General features: G+C 30.8%; 1 protein-coding gene across 3 annotated transcripts in view; it reads left to right on the top strand.

Annotated features, from left to right (window-relative positions):
* LOC145293193 (cytoskeleton-associated protein 5-like) overlaps positions 1–16,130 on the top strand; it is a 212,062-nt gene that overhangs the window by 100,089 nt on the left and 95,843 nt on the right. For all 3 annotated transcript variants that reach the window (XM_080139687.1, XM_080139686.1, XM_080139688.1), the window contains exons 13-19: positions 287–415; positions 1,898–2,035; positions 5,081–5,128; positions 7,234–7,305; positions 7,607–7,717; positions 8,427–8,519; positions 14,314–14,499. In XM_080139687.1, the coding sequence (XP_079995813.1) occupies positions 287–415; positions 1,898–2,035; positions 5,081–5,128; positions 7,234–7,305; positions 7,607–7,717; positions 8,427–8,519; positions 14,314–14,499 (777 nt within the window). The remainder of the gene's footprint in view (positions 1–286; positions 416–1,897; positions 2,036–5,080; positions 5,129–7,233; positions 7,306–7,606; positions 7,718–8,426; positions 8,520–14,313; positions 14,500–16,130) is intronic.

A 16,130-nucleotide genomic window follows, 5' to 3' on the forward strand; every position in this document is an offset into this window, starting at 1 on the left:
TTTTTATAATTTTATTTGATTGTTAGAAATTTAAATCATTTAATAATCAAGCCTTAAATATTAAAGAAACTTGTATGACAGCTCTGAAATAGATTAAAATAAAGAATCTACAAGTTGCAAATGAAGTCATTTTAGCAGTGAAAGATTTAAGAAAAAAAAAGTTTGTAATAGTTTTGCTGTAATAACCTTCTGGAACCTTTTCCTATTTGTGAAGAGTATAATTAAAATTGATAACTGTATATTTACTATATAAATATGCTTTCAGATTCATTTCTTTTCTTTTTAGACAATAAATGACCCCGTCCCTGAAGTTCGTGAAAAATCTTTTGAAGCTCTTGGAACTGCTATGCAATTGGTTGGAGAGAAGAATATCATGCCATTCATTGCTGATGTTGATAACCTCAAACAAATCAAAGTGAGTTGTTTTTTGTTTTTCATCTCTTTTGGAAATGTTTTTATTATTTATCGTTCCTTATTTTTTTATCATACTTTAATTTTTCACTTTCTTTTCTTTAATCTGAAATCAGTTTTAATTTTGATTTAACATTCCTTATTCAAGTAAGACTTATCATTTAGCCACCTAATGTAAATATGCGTTTGGTGTATACAGATACATGTATGTAAATTAGATGCCAAAGATGAAGGAAAGTTATTCTTTCTATAAATGCTCAGAAGAGACATTAAGAAATGTTAGAGACTGATTGAATCAACATATTAAGAAGGGCGAGACAAATACATAGAGGAAGAGGAGGGATGACATATGCAGTTAAATATAAATTACAATTAATTAGAACAATTAACTTTTTTTCAAACTCCAACTCCAGAACTATGGTTTTAGCATGTATTTTATGTTAAGGTATATAATAAAGCCTTAAGGAAACAAATGTTGATCACCTCGTATATAGTATGAAAGATATCAAACTTTTTTAATTACTTTTTATTTTAGTAAAATGTACAGAATAGCTAACAGAACTCGTAAAAAAATAACAAAAAACTAATTATTTATATAGAATGTATTAGAGTGAAACTCTATCAAAGCTATATAGTTTAAATGTGTGGGAACGATTTGTGAAGCTTTTTTTTTGTGAACAGTATAAAAACTTAAAAATTATTTTAATGAATTAAAATTGTTTTGGTTTGATGGGTAATTTCATTGTAATGTATATTTTTTTTTCTTTTTACGAGTTCTCAAATCTATTCTATACTCTTTTTTTTTTAAGATCAAGATGAAAAGCATTATCTAATTGGCTTTAGCTAATAATACAAGTATGTGAGTTCACCACTTTTTAAGGGAACTGTTTTTTTATTTTTTAATCTAGAAAAATCAGATTTCCACTTAAATCACTAGTGTTTTGGATGATATGAGTTGTTTTTTTTTAAGAAAAACAAAAACAACTCTGATTTTTTACCAAATTATTAAAGTTTATTTGATTACTTTATTTTGCTTATTTGACTGGATTTTATTTCTTTTTTCTTCATCTCTTTTGTTTTATCTTTAGTTTTGTTTTCCTGTTTATTTTTTTCGTATTCTGCTTCATCTCTCCATCTTGCCCTTTTTTTTTTTCCTTATGACAGTTTATACCTTAAAAAAAAATGGTAATTTTGCGATACTTACTAATCGTTTTGATTGGAGTAGGGGGACTTTTGGTTCATCATGGGATGACTTCCTTCCTCCCGCATGAGTTTCACACTCTTTGAATTTCTTCACAAATTAAAAAATTATTTAAATTATATATCACTAGCACATTATCCAAGTTTTTTTTTTTTTTATTAATGTTGCTCTGCACACATTTTAGCTCCCAGATTAGAAAATTAATCTTGATTTCAGCTCTTTATTTTTTTATTGGCTACTCACATCCATGATAATGTTTTGTTTTGTTTTTGTTTATTTGTTTAGATTAAAGAATGTTGTGAGAAGGCTGTATTGCTATTGCCAAATGGCCAACCTCGCTCTAATCAAAAGACAGTAGCAGCTCCAGCACCAGCAAAAGCAGTCAATGCACCAAAACCTGTTACTCGACCAGAGAGAAGCAAGGTGAACTTTGTATTTTATAGTTACACTTCCTATCATTGCATACATAAAGTCATGAAAACATGTCCATTTGTTCCGACTGCCATCTTTGTTTTCCAATCACTCTAAAAATGAAAAAAAAATAGAATTCTTATATCTCAATACAATACTGACTTATTTTTATGCTTAATTGTGCTAATATTTTCAGATAATTCAAATTGCTATTAATCTTGGCTGAAAAAAAAACTTCATTATAAAGCATTAGGATCTATAGAAATTCCTTGAAATTAGAAATATATTTAACCAACAAATGCTTTTGATAAAGCTGATATTTTCTGGATAGTGCAAGAATTTTTTTTTTTTTTAATTTTTTTTTATTTTTTGTGACAGAAAAACCAATGACATGCATCAAATGAGTTTATTACTATTGTGACCCGATAGGGACCGAGCGATGCCGAGTGACCTTGCTAGTTGATTAAGGAACAGCTTGTCGCCTAAGTGGTCTCATTGACACGAATTCAGAGGAATTCGCACGACTGAATTCTAATGTAATGATGATGATGGTTTGATGTTGTTTTAAACAGAATACGTCTGTTTCTTGGTGGATAATCAAAATTATCTTCCCTCCCCCCTCATTGGGAATATCACAGCGCATGTCAACGCCAGGATAAGTCATAAAAATAAATCCGAAAATTAACAGACGGACTGTGTTTATAGATTCTCGATAGAGATGTCGTCCAGTGATGGAGGTAGAGACCACCCGAAGACCTGTTAAGGCTAATTAGTTGTGATGTTTCGTATTCTTGGCATGAGAACGTTTATTTCCTCGCTGATGGAGCGGAGGTGGGGGGAGAGAAGATGAGAGGGGAAAATCTTTTCTTTCCTTTTCTTTTTGCTTAAATAGATGAAAGGGTTGCTTTATTATTTTCTCTTTCTCTTCGGCAACCAAGCAAGCCCTTGCTGCCCCCCCCCCTCCGAACAAAGGGGCGGCCTTGGAGGAGTGAGGGGGGTTGGGTTACAGCTAGCGTTTTTGATAAAACAAGGTGAGAAAAGGGAGAGAGATTCTTTTTCGGGATTTCTTTTTGCGACACGTTCCAATATGCATGTCTCTGGCAACTGGTCCTTTCCCACGGGACTGACGGTAGATAAAGAACAAAGAACTTGGTAAAGGAAAGAAAACTGCCAGCCCCCTAAGTTGCATGACTAGGCCAGTGTGTAACTACTATTTGTAAAGTCGAAGACAATAATCAATTCTATGTTAAGAAAAACCAATTAAGTTTTGACTCTCTTTTCTTTAATTGGAAACACCGTTGTGAATGCAATATATTTCTCCGATAGTCCAGGTGACGTTTGGGAGCTGATTTGAAAGCGGAACCGAAGAGTGACCGACGAAGACGAATTCGACCACAAGACGAAAACACGGGTGGCGCCACAGGTATCGGCTATAGCTGGATCTTAACCCACAAGCCTGTGCACCTGAGCTGTCCTGTAGGGGTGACACTATTCTTATGAAAATAGTGGCCATTGTATTTAAAATATAGAGCTTGACCAGTTTTCTTTTCTTTTTTTTTTCACCCATTTCTTTCGAATGTTCCATTTTATGTAATGTTTTGATGATTTTCTTGGGTGAAGAACCGTTATGTTTAAATTAATAAGAGTTCCTTTCTCACACCATTACAACAATGATCATATATTATAATGATATTCAAAAAAACAGGGCTACATCTAAGGGAGATTACTCATTCTTGTTCAGGGTTGCCAGATAGGCCTTTTGAAATTATTTCGTGAATTTGGTCTTTTTTGGAGCAGTTTGGCCGTCAAAAATTGTATTTTTTTTTTTTTTTCAAAGCATAACTTATGAACTAAATAACAAGCAGAATATTATAAACTAGTGAGACTATGAATATTCTACATCAGTCTACAGAAGTTACTCTTAATAACCCTATTCTTTTTAAAATATACATGTCTGTCAAGGTCAATACTCCACATTGTTCTCATGCGGTTTTGGTATTTAAGGTGCTGAGTGTCCCAAACTTTGGGTGAGAAACAGCTAACATTGCTTTTGCAGATTAGAAGCGTTTGGGGTGGGTGGGTGTACATGTCTTACTGCCATGCAAGATAGCAGAGTGAACTCTGGCAGAAAAGATTTTGCCTCAAATTTTGTGGTAAATGTGTTTAGATTGCAGCACCCTGAAGGGTGGGGCACAAATTGTATTCGTACACTGAACACCAGACTTGCAACTGAAAGGCTTTCATTTGACTAAATCGAAACATAAATCCAATTAATATAATCCTTTAGCTGAACACCAAGGGTTTATCTCGTTTGGAAAGGTACACAGATCCAACTGACTGACTCTCAGATGTCTGACTGCCTCACACCCTGCAGGGCCAGTTGTAATTGTCTAGTCTTTTTTTTAGTTATTCTCATTTGACCACCCAGAAACTGACTTTTGAAATAAGTTGACCACATCCAAATGAAAGACCTATTGGATACAATACCAAATTAATCTATGTGATAATCATAATTAAAATTCTGAAAATATTTGTCTATTTGTAAAAAAGGCTCTCAAAATGGTCCTTTTAAATTCTGTTTGAGTGGAATGATTAAGAGTGAGAGAAAGAGGAATAAGCTATCAAAGTGTTGGTGAGACCATCTTTATCAATGGCTTGTGCTTAACTTGAATGAACTGGGCCTTGTCGGTATTTCCCAACCTTCTGGTTGGCATCAAAACCTTTCTATTCTCAGTCAGAGGGGAAGGTATCCTTCTAGACGGAGGCAATTTTAATTTTTCTCCAATCCAGAGTGGGTTGTTTTGGTGTACTATATTTTCTCCACATTAAAATTAACTTTGTCACATCTAGTCCTTATGGATCAGGGAGGGGACAAGTAAATGGTGTTAGTACCACACAAAAAAATGCACATTTTGAATGGAACTTATCTATGTTAAATCACAATCTGCATCGGTAGAAGAAAGGGAGTGATAATATAATCAGCAAGATTCAAAATTATTTCAAACAAAATTGAATTAGATATTTATTTTTTTATTTAAATTTTTCATTTTATTTTAGACCTCAGCAGACCGACCACAGACTGCCCCAGCTTCATCAAAATCTGGAGTAAGATTTTTTTTTTTTTTTTTTCAAAAATATATAGATTTTGAGGGTTTTTTTTTTTATTTTTTTATTTAAAAGTTTTGGTGCATGTTCAAAATAAGGACAAAAATCGAAAGTTGCCAAATTTAATTTTTATTAAAAATTCATGTTATCTACTTAATTGTCATGTTGCAATTAGTAACATATTTACTGCATTAATATATAAAACATTGTTTCTTAATTTGAGGTGAGAGTTAGTTATTTGTATTTTGATTCTTGAGTGTCATTTTGACCTTTTGGTTGATGTAACCTCCAAGCTCTTCAGGTGTATCTCATCAAACTCTGGAATCTGGACAGAAATTCAAACATAACCCTTTAACTTGATGGGGCTAGCATACCCTTGTTTCATCAATCCTGACTGGATAGAGGTTCTAAGTAATTTGCAAGTGTATTTTTCAGTTGCCTATACTAGCAATTGAACCGCCAACCTTCAGGATGATATATTTTACGATTGTTTTTCCCAAGCACTCTAACCACTGCCACTTGCTTATGCAAATTGATAAAAAAGAAATAAAATGTAGCCTTAAATATAAAAAAATTCTGAAGCTTTTATTAATTCTCAACATTTTATCCTCATTTGAATAATTTGTTATTGTATAAGAAATTACAGTGAAAAATATTCTGAACTGTTTTGTGTAATATTTTTTAATATTTAATTTTAATATTTAATATTTCTATACAATAAAATACAATATTTTGATAATACTTTCTATTCTTAAAGAATAGAATATTTCTTAAGCTTAAATTTTTAAGAATTCACATATGGAAAAAAAAGTTATATAATAAAAACTGTTTATTATATGAAATTTAAAATAATTTAATACTGTTGAAAAAAATGATTTAAATTGCAGAGGTTAATAGTTGTGTGGAAGAAAATTAAATTAAAAAAAATACTAGTTAAAAAAAAAAAAAGTAATGAAATAAAAATGAAAACATTTACAATACAGTATGTATTGACCACAAAAACTATGCATTTATTTCTGCTTGAGCAGAAGGATCCAATATGATTTGTGGTTTGTCATGTCCCATACAAAGTGAACAATTTTATGTTAAAATGCGTTGTTTTTGCTTGCATGTGACAAAATACTACGATGTTACTATGTATTTGATGACATCAGTGTGGAAATCATAATGTCCTTTTGAAAAACGGTGGGTTTATACATAAAAATCTAATATCTAGAAGTCTAATAAACCAAACTACTCTATGGAATAAAAAGTTAATTGCAGTGTTTACTCACAAAATATACACATACAAAAGAAATTAATCTACAAATGATTTATATACAAGACTGAATATGTTAAATGCTTGAAAATACTATGAATTTCAAGCATAAAATCCCTTAACCAAAATAAATGGAGTAAACATTAAATAACCCAAGAGTTGATATGCTGTAAAGAAAAACAATACAAATAATTGTTATATATTATTGCAGAATTTGTTTTAATCCAAAAAAAACAAAAACAAGTCGAACTTGAGAAATTATTTGTTGGGTAAAAAATGAGTTGAATATATTTGAAGAAAATTCACTAAATAGACAAATTAAAAATAAGAAAAAGTTTTTAAATCTATGAAGATTCACATTTGGAAAAGTATACTTACTAGGAATATCTCTCAAGCAGATATGTAGTTTCTTTGTTTTGGAGGGCTATTTTTTATTTATTTTTTTTTGAGGTAATTGGACCATTACTTGAATGAAATGATTAAAATTGAATTAAAAATATGGTTATGAACCGGCTTAGTCATGTAAATTCTTAGTGTCAACTTATTTTTAAGGGTTAATTATGTTGATATTTTAAACATCTTTATTGACATGCAAGTGAAGTGAAAAAAGATGTTAATAATTTAAATTGTTAAGTTCTTTTAAATAAAAAAAAAATAAAAAATGAAATTATAGTCAATTTCATCTCTTTGCCAAAATGTCTGCTGACCATTGCTTACTTAGATTTATTTTAGATTAACATTAATGAAAAAAAACTTGATTCGTTTTTATTAGTGATCAGTTTTATCGTTATTGTGTTTGTATATATTTTTACTGGAGTTAATTGTGATTTTATATTTTCTCTTTAAGCCAAAGAAGAAAACTGCAGCATCCAAAGGCAAAGCCAGTGAAAAAGAAGAACACGTAGAAGCAGTACTTACGGTGAGAATTTTCAGTTATCAAATAAATGTAAAAACAAAGTTACTGACCCTTATGAATGTAGACTGCAATTTTTGGACACCTATAACATTGTTTTTTCTTCTCTATTAAATGTTTTATCCAAATACCTATAAAAATGATTATATATTTTTAATAGTTTGTGACTATTTCTTTAATATTTTACTAAATTCTTAATGATATTGTGAATTAAGGTTGATTGTTAGCAAATTTAATAGTTCAACTAAAGCACATAATATTGGTTTGTTTATTTAAAAGAAAGATTTTTCTTTTCTTCCTTTTATAGGATGATGCTGTTGAAGAAAAAGCTGCAGCCCATTTGAGTGGTGAAATTTTAGCACAATTAACAAGCTCTAATTGGAAAGAACGTCTGGAAGCAATGGATAAGTTTTTAACGGTAAGTTTTAGGATATTATTTTTAGAAAATCTTTAATTTTTTTTCAAGTTTTTTTTTCTCTGCCAAATGTGTGATCTAAAAACTCGTTAAACTGAATATCTATTTAATTGTTTATGCCACTATTTCTTTTGCATTTGTGTACCAAATGATTTCTACAGTATAACTTTGGCGATAACATGGAATTTATTCCAATCATTTTATCTTTACATTATTGACCTAGACAAACATTACTCAGAACTGAGTGTCAGTATAAACTATTGTCTCTCATGCAATCTATCCAGCAAATCAGATAGTAATTATATATTCAAAACATCATGCAATGAACACTTAAAAACCATAGTCATCATATCATGTAATGATTATGCATTTGTTTTTCAGTTGAAAATAAATGTGAACAATCGCTCTTTCTATTGATGGAAGTAACATGATCTTAATATTTTACTAACCAAATTATACTCTGAGTTAAACTGAACTTTTTATGTAGTATGAATCTTGAATAAATTCAGAAAGATGTTAAATTTATCTATGGTTATATGAAGTTAAATTTTATGTTTTCTGCAGATAGCTAAAGTTAATGAAGACAAAGTGTTATTTCTTTCGCTCATAACTGAGTACTTTACATTTTATTAATTCATTGGTGACAAATATTTAAATGTCTTTGGTTAAATTCTTTTGAAATTTATTTATTCTAAAATCTTTTTTTTTCTAGGTTATCAAAGGATTGACGAAAGAGGAAATCCCAACTCAGGCTTTTATTAGGACACTTTGTAAGAAACCTGGACTTAAAGACAATAATTTTCAGGTAAGTTTTTTACTAACCAAGTAAGTTTCTACATGATTTATTATCCTTGATTGGCTTCCAGGCCTTGATAAATAGTGACTGTATGATAAAGTGTGTATTCAAAAATATTCACTTGGACATATGTTTGTAATCTATTTTTCATTTGATGAGTAGGGATAAAACTAAAATCTGTATTGCATAATTAAACCAACTATTTAGCTTTGCTGTTCATAGCATTAAAATTTTGTGTATTTATATTGGTGGTCTTTTAAGCCAAAAGCATTTCAAGTGCAAACATTTCATACTTTTCATAAACAAAAAAAAAAAAAAATTGGTCATAATTACGTTCTAAAATGCATTTATTTAAAGATGGTGGAGTCTTAATTTGTCCATTTATGTCACATGTTATCTCCCTTATTTATCAACCTGGTTGATTCCACATTAAAACAAAACTTGATAATTTGATAAATTCTATTTTTACTTGTAATTATTTTTCTACTAGATCACTTTTATTAATTTTTGAATTTATACTAATTTGCTATGACACGCAAGTACTTTCCACCTGAAAGGCGTTAATTTAAAAAATTGCCAATATAAACAAGCACCAAGTTTTGATTTTCTTTGGCTCTGTTTTTTTATCCATTTTGCCCGTATATTTTTTAGATACATTCATATCTCTAATAAAAAGGAGTCTATATTGCTACAAAGATTACACCAAGTTGTAAATAGTTTGTCACTAAACAGTTTGAATAGCTACATCTTAAAAATAGCCGTCCCTGTTTAAATTTTAATGTTCCTTATTACTGTCTTTCTCAGTGTGTTCAAATGTGCACCACTTGGCAGCCATTTCAAGTTGATGAGGCTGTTAAACAGTTTGCCCAGTCTTTCCTTTTTCAAAGTTTGGTGGGGATCTATATAAATTGAGAAAATATGAATACATGAAAGCTTTAGAAATTTTAGCTCATTTATTTTTTTGTTTATTGGAATATAAATTTATTCATGCCATCACATTCAAACTGCTAATAAAAATTTGGAAATGCACATACTCTAGACTTATTAGATTTGAAATCGCTTATAGTCAGCTAACATACTTCCTAACTTCCGGCATGGCTGCTATCAGAAGTGGTGACAAGGCAAATCAGTTCTCTTCTTTTTTTTTCTTTTTTTTTTTTCCTCTCACGCATGCATCTCCTGTGCATGTATTTTTTATGACATTTTTCCAATCATTTTTATTTCATAATCATTGAAAAGTGTTTTTCGTCTTATTTTAAGAATTATTGAAATTATTTTTTTAATTTTTTTTTTTAAGAATTATTGAAAACACTTTTGAAAATTTTGGGAATAGTATGTATTGGATATGTTATGATGTTTGAAATTTTATTATTTGGATTTCAATAATTTTATTTTTATACATTCATTAACATATATAAATTCAAATAAAAAACTTATAAAATAAAAACTTTTTTTTATTAAAAGTGCAAATAAAGACTAATTGTTATTTTTATATGTATAATTTTGTTAATTTTTATTGTATACTTTTCAATGTCCTTATATTTTATTTTAATAATTTGCTTCCCAATAGAAATACTGAAGAAAGATAAAAGTGAAGAAACTAATTTGCTTTGTCACCGCTTCCGGTAGCAGCCACGGCGGAAGTTAGGAAATACATTAGCTGACTTGATCTTGAAATTTATTTTGTGTGTGTGTGCACGTGCGTAATCACTGAAAATATATATATATATTTCAATATTATTTTTTAATTACTCCAGATTGTTAAAATTATGTATACTCATGCTATTTTGAACATAGGTAAGTTGTTTAAAAAATACTATGTTATGAGAAAGAGTCTAATTTTGTTGTTGATTTTGTTCTTTAAATTGTTTTTTGCTAATAAATTTGCAGTGCCAGTAGAAATGAAAAATGTCCAAGTTTAGGACTTCCATTTTTTATGGTATCAGTCTTAATTCTTCTTTGTAATAAAGTAATTTAAGTTATGGATTCCAACCCATTTTTATAATTGGAATCCTTTTTATTATTAGTTTAGACTTTTTTGTTTTGTTTTACCCCTTCCAACTATAATATATTCAAATTCTCCAGTCTAGATATGGGCAGGTTCGCATTGAGTAAAATATAAGGTGTTATTGTTCTTTTTTAATTTTGGTGCTAGTGCACTTACAGATCCGCACTATTTTTAAAATCGTATTTGCAAGTTTAATTAAAGTTTTTTTTTTTTTTTTTATTCAATTGTAAGGTTAAAGTATAGAATAGGTACAAAACGCCCTCCCCATGTTAAGAATAGCTTTTTAAATAATAACGTTATTTCAGCACAGATCAATAAGTGCATTAGTACCTTAATTTTTTACAAAAAGTAATTTATGATAGGTTAAACTATTTATGATATGAAAGTTATTATATTTATGATGGTAGGTATTTATATTTACTGTCAGAACCAAATTTTTAGGGGGGGGAAGGCTAATAATTATAAAGTAATTACTTCCTCATGATGCATAGCTGTATGTGTACTACCCTTTGTATACAAGGTTAAATGAAAAAAAAAAAATAAAATAAACCCGGTTCTCTTTGTTCTCAGCATTTTGGGGAAACTTTGGGTATTAGGCATTGATCCTTTTCCTTTTGTGAAATGGGGAAGATGTTTTTATTCACCTCTGGTTTGATATTAAACTTCTTTCAATCTCAAAATCTTTGTTTTATTTCTGGTGCTATCAGGAAATTGCTTACTTTCTGACTAAAAATGCACCAAACATTGATGTTTTTTTATATCCTTTCTCTTTGCAAAATCAAAAACAATTTTCTAAAAAAAAAAAACAACCAAACATTAATAAATGTTTGAAAATATAAACAACTTTAAGCATAAAACCTTTTTCCATAATTACTGCATTCGTGCATTCGGCATTAAATAACCCAAAAAGGGTTGATATGCCATGAATCAAATTGGATCAAATCTACTGTATAGTTTAATGGCATATCAACCTTTTTAGTAAATTATTCCTTTTTTACATATAATTTGAAGTCTGTAGAATACATCTTTGGCTAAAAAGAGCTATAAGAGATTTTTAACAAGTTCATCATTTAAAAAAAAAAATATGAACATTCTTTTGATTAAGTCACTTAAAGTACATGCTTTGGTGATGCAGAAGAACAGGCGATTCAAAACAGTCCCGGATAAAAATTTTGCATTTATATAAAAATGTTCCGCTTGCTCAACCAGATTTCCTGTTTTGCTTTAAAATAATCAAATTGGTGTAAAAGAAAATATGCAGAAGTTCTGTACACATTTTTCTTTTTAAGAATATCTTTTACAAAATATGTAATACTTTATTATTTGTGTGATTTAATGAGTAAAATGTAAATTAAATATATTTTAATAATACAAAAGAAAACGTTTTCTATTTTTCTAAAAAAATGTTTTAAAAATCAAATATTTTTATAAAATATTATAACATTAAAAACAAATTCAAAACCATGAAACCACAATATTTTGATTTTATGTCAGCAAAAATTATTTTTAAAAATAAGTGTGTACAAAATGTTTAAATATTTTCTTTTATGCAAATTTAATTATTTTTAAATAAAACAGGAAGTCCAGTTTTGTAAGTGGAACATTTTTATATCTGTACTAGCATGCATACCCAGCATTGCCAGGGTCAACATGAAGTTCGGTTTGGCCACACCTGCTATACTAAGAATATTGACAAGTTTTTCATTATTATATGTCAACTCCATCGTTACCCCAACAAAAATTTCAAAAATAAAAGAACGAACGAAAACACGAAAATGTACCCCCCCCCCCCCCGAAAAAAAAAAAAGTAGAAGTATGTGACAAACTCTCCACCAGATATTTTGGCAGAAGGGATACGAAGAGAAGCTATTTTCCGGATATTGAGCACCTTTTTATGACTTTATTTTAGTTTAAGCAAAAATTTTTTTTTTTTTTTTTTTTTTTTATATGCTACCTTAGTCTAGAAAGATTTGTTTTACAGTTTGTTGCAACGAAAACAAACTGTAAATAATTCAGTTTCAAAAATACCAAAGTAGAATTTGTTAACCGAAATACGTTTTTATTTCCTGTATCATTTACTGTAATCTCAGAACATATATACCAGTCACTGGACAAAGCGGAGGAGGGTAGAGTGGTAGCTCTAGATATATCTAAGGCTTTTGACAGGGTATGGCATGAAGGTCTTCTCAGGAAAATCAGATGATATGGTATCACTGGAAGAATACATGACATAATTAAATCCTTCTTAGATAACATGACATAATTAAATCCTTCTTAGATAAGAGAAAAATCCAGGTTGTCCTCTACGATCATACATCTAAACAATACGATATAAATGCGGGAGTGCCTCAGGGGTCTATCGTTGGACCTTTGTTATTCCTAATATTCATAAATGACCTCCCTGACAAAATTGCCTGTGAGATGGGTATATATGCTGACGACACCACACTCTATAACAGACACAACAAGAAAACAAATCAACACATATCTAAAGAAATGGCAGAAGCACTAGAGGATGACCTCCTATCTGTAGTGGAATGGGGACATAAATGGATGGTCACATTCAATGCTGCCAAGACTAAACTGGTTTTTTTCAATAATTACAAGAAACCTTCTCTACCACCAATAGCAATGGCCAATGACTCTTTATCTAAAAGTACATCCTTTAAACTCCTCGGCCTAACGCTCTCAGGAAACATGAGTTGGAACAATTACATCGAGAGTATTGCCAGGACCGCTGCAAAGAAGGTAGGTTCTCTATCGTGCTAGAAAGATACTAACGCGCGAAAGTATCCTATACCTCTATAAGGCCACCATTCACCCATGTATGGAGTATTGTTTTCCTATTTGGGCTGGTGCATCTGCTCTAGTCTCTCACTCCTAGACAAGGTTCAAAAGAGAGTCGCCAATCTGATAGGTCCTGAACTGTCATCTAAACTTCAGCCCCTGTCCCATTGACGAAATGTTGCATCCCTCTGCCTTTTCTACAAGTACTTTAACGGTGAATGCTCTGACGAACTGCAAACACTTGTGCCCCCCTCGACGTAAATACCCCCGACAAACCCGACGAGCAGCTAAATCCCACCCCTTCACAGTAGAGATCCCTAGATTTAAGAGAGCCTTCTACGCCAGTAGTTTCTTCCCCAGGACAACTAGACTTTGGAATTCCCTGCCGGGTCCCTACTTCCCCAACTGTACTGACATGCAGAAGTTCAAGTGCAATGTGAACCGACATCTTGCTGTCCAACTCCCTACACAGTACCCCTGATGCCCATGTCCCTGATAGTAGCCCCCTCCAAAAAAGTGGCAATATGCCTTGTTTGTGGTGAAAATGTAATAAAAAAAAAATTTTTTTAAAAATGCTATAAAAATGATGAGTTTTTACTTATTGTGTTATTAAAAGAAAAAAAATTAGCAGTTACGATGTAAAAAAAAAAAAAAAAAAATGACAAAAAAAACTGGCAAAAGAATGCAAAGGAAAGTTTTTTGTTTTAAATAAAGAATCATTAATGTCTGTTTTAAAAGTGATATTGTTCTTTAGAGAATTTTTTATTACTTCTGTTTTGAGACACATCCTCACATTTCCATGCTCTGTGACACAGTTTGAAATGGTATTTTCATGACTAAATTTTCAGCTTAAACTCAAGAATATCCATTTTTTTTATATTCATAATTTTTACGTTTTTCATTTTTTTTTTTTTTTTTTTTTTTTTAACACACTCAAGTTTATGACTGGAAAAATATTTAATCCATTTAAATTTTTTTTTTTCTTTTTTTTTTTTTTAAATTTTGTAGGTGCTGAATTTGAAGTTTGAACTGATCAGCCAACTTGCCCAGAAAGGAATATTTACAAAGTGCTCTGCCGGATTTTGCTTAGAATTGATGGTGGAGAAAATTGGAGATATAAAGAATGGTGGTGCTTGTAAAGAGGCTCTTTTTAGTATTGCAGAAGTTACCACTTTGGATTTTGTTTCTCAAGAAGTAATTTGAATTTTTAATAATCTGTTTGAAGAAAGATTTCTGTATGTGTGTATGTAATTCTTTGAACCTTTGGAATAAGAAAAATTTTAAGTTTTCAGTGTCTTCCATGTCGAATAAATAGCAAATTCTAATTTACAGAGTTTAAATTTAATTTCTTGTATCAATGCTCTGTCCCAAATATTGAGCTTTTTCATCTGGTTAGGATTGTCCTAGAAATATTACTATTAATATTTATACTCGCTTCAAGTTTACAGAATTATTGTATCTGTAAACTTGCAAATTTTTTCAATTATATATAATTTTTTAAATTATATAATGTAATACCCTGCTTTTTCATTTTAGAACATAAAGTAACTATTTTTGGTATATTATATATTTATGTAAAAAAAACAAAAACTATGGAGTAGTGATACAATGGTTTCCAGTGTGGACCTGACATTGTGTTAATTATGTCAATGAAATTCACAAATACGCTTGGTAAAAGTATGCATCTATTAGCATTCTCCTTCACTTATAAGTAATGGTGTAGCCTTATTGAAACAACCAGTGTAGGAGGAAAACTGTAAAATGACACTAGTGAAGTAGTTCTAGTTTTCTTTAACTCTTGGAAGTACTTAAAGAGTTGGGTTGCCAAATATTGAGCATGAAATTGCAACTACAAAAGAGAAAAAAAATGGTTTTAGTCACAACAAAAAAATTATCAATTCAATAGTTTTTACATGCATAATATTATTCAAATCAAGCTTTGGGAAATTATTTGTACCAACTTGATTGGTGAAATCTAGGATTTCCATTTATATGTTAATACTTTTGTCAATACCTCCCTGTGTCTCTATTCACTTGTCTCCCAACGAGGGCTGAATTAGGCACAAGGCCATACTTTTTATGTGGAGGAAATTCAGATCCACTTAGATCCACATTGGATTAGGGCAAAAATTTAAAAAAAAACAAAAAAACCTCAGTCCAGAAAGATTTCCCCTCACTAACCAAAGACATAGTATCAAAATAGATACATTTTGCTCTTAGACAAAAGGTTAAAATTTTAATTATTCTTATAAACCCTTTAATCGCCATTGCTCCCAGGTTCACTCTGAGCCGGAGTGGTAGTACCTGTTAGGGTCCCAACTATGGGTGAAATAGAAAAAAAAAAAAAAAATACATTCTATTAAAAAATTATTCTTCAAAGTCTGATCAGATTCCACTGGACCCTTTCGGCAGGGCATCAGAATATGCTGACTACCCCTCTGCAGAGAGTAGAACTCCCTCAATGGGGCTACCTGTTGGCCGTAGGTAGCGACCTGTAATACCTTTAGGACGGGATCCTGGTGGTTGAGAGACTTGGAGGTCAGGTTTTAGTACCCCCACTTCCCAACACTTTGGCCCTTACTGGGCTAGACGGGCGGTCGGAAGGGCCCGATCCGATCAATCGGCTGGTCACGTCAAGCCCCACCATATATTGCCCATCCCATAAACATATCATTAACACAATATGCCTATCCCTTCCCCACAAATAACTATTTCCTAATATATGGTGGAAAGCGGTGACTGAGGGTCAGTCGACAAAGTGAAATATCTGTGACATGGCTGCAAACTCTTTAAATCACTATGTATCCCAGAGTAACATCAAAGGA

Source organism: Euprymna scolopes, chromosome 14 (assembly GCF_053919585.1).
Source record: "Euprymna scolopes isolate OS-2025 chromosome 14, ASM5391958v1, whole genome shotgun sequence".
NCBI classification, from domain to species: domain Eukaryota; kingdom Metazoa; phylum Mollusca; class Cephalopoda; order Sepiida; family Sepiolidae; genus Euprymna; species Euprymna scolopes.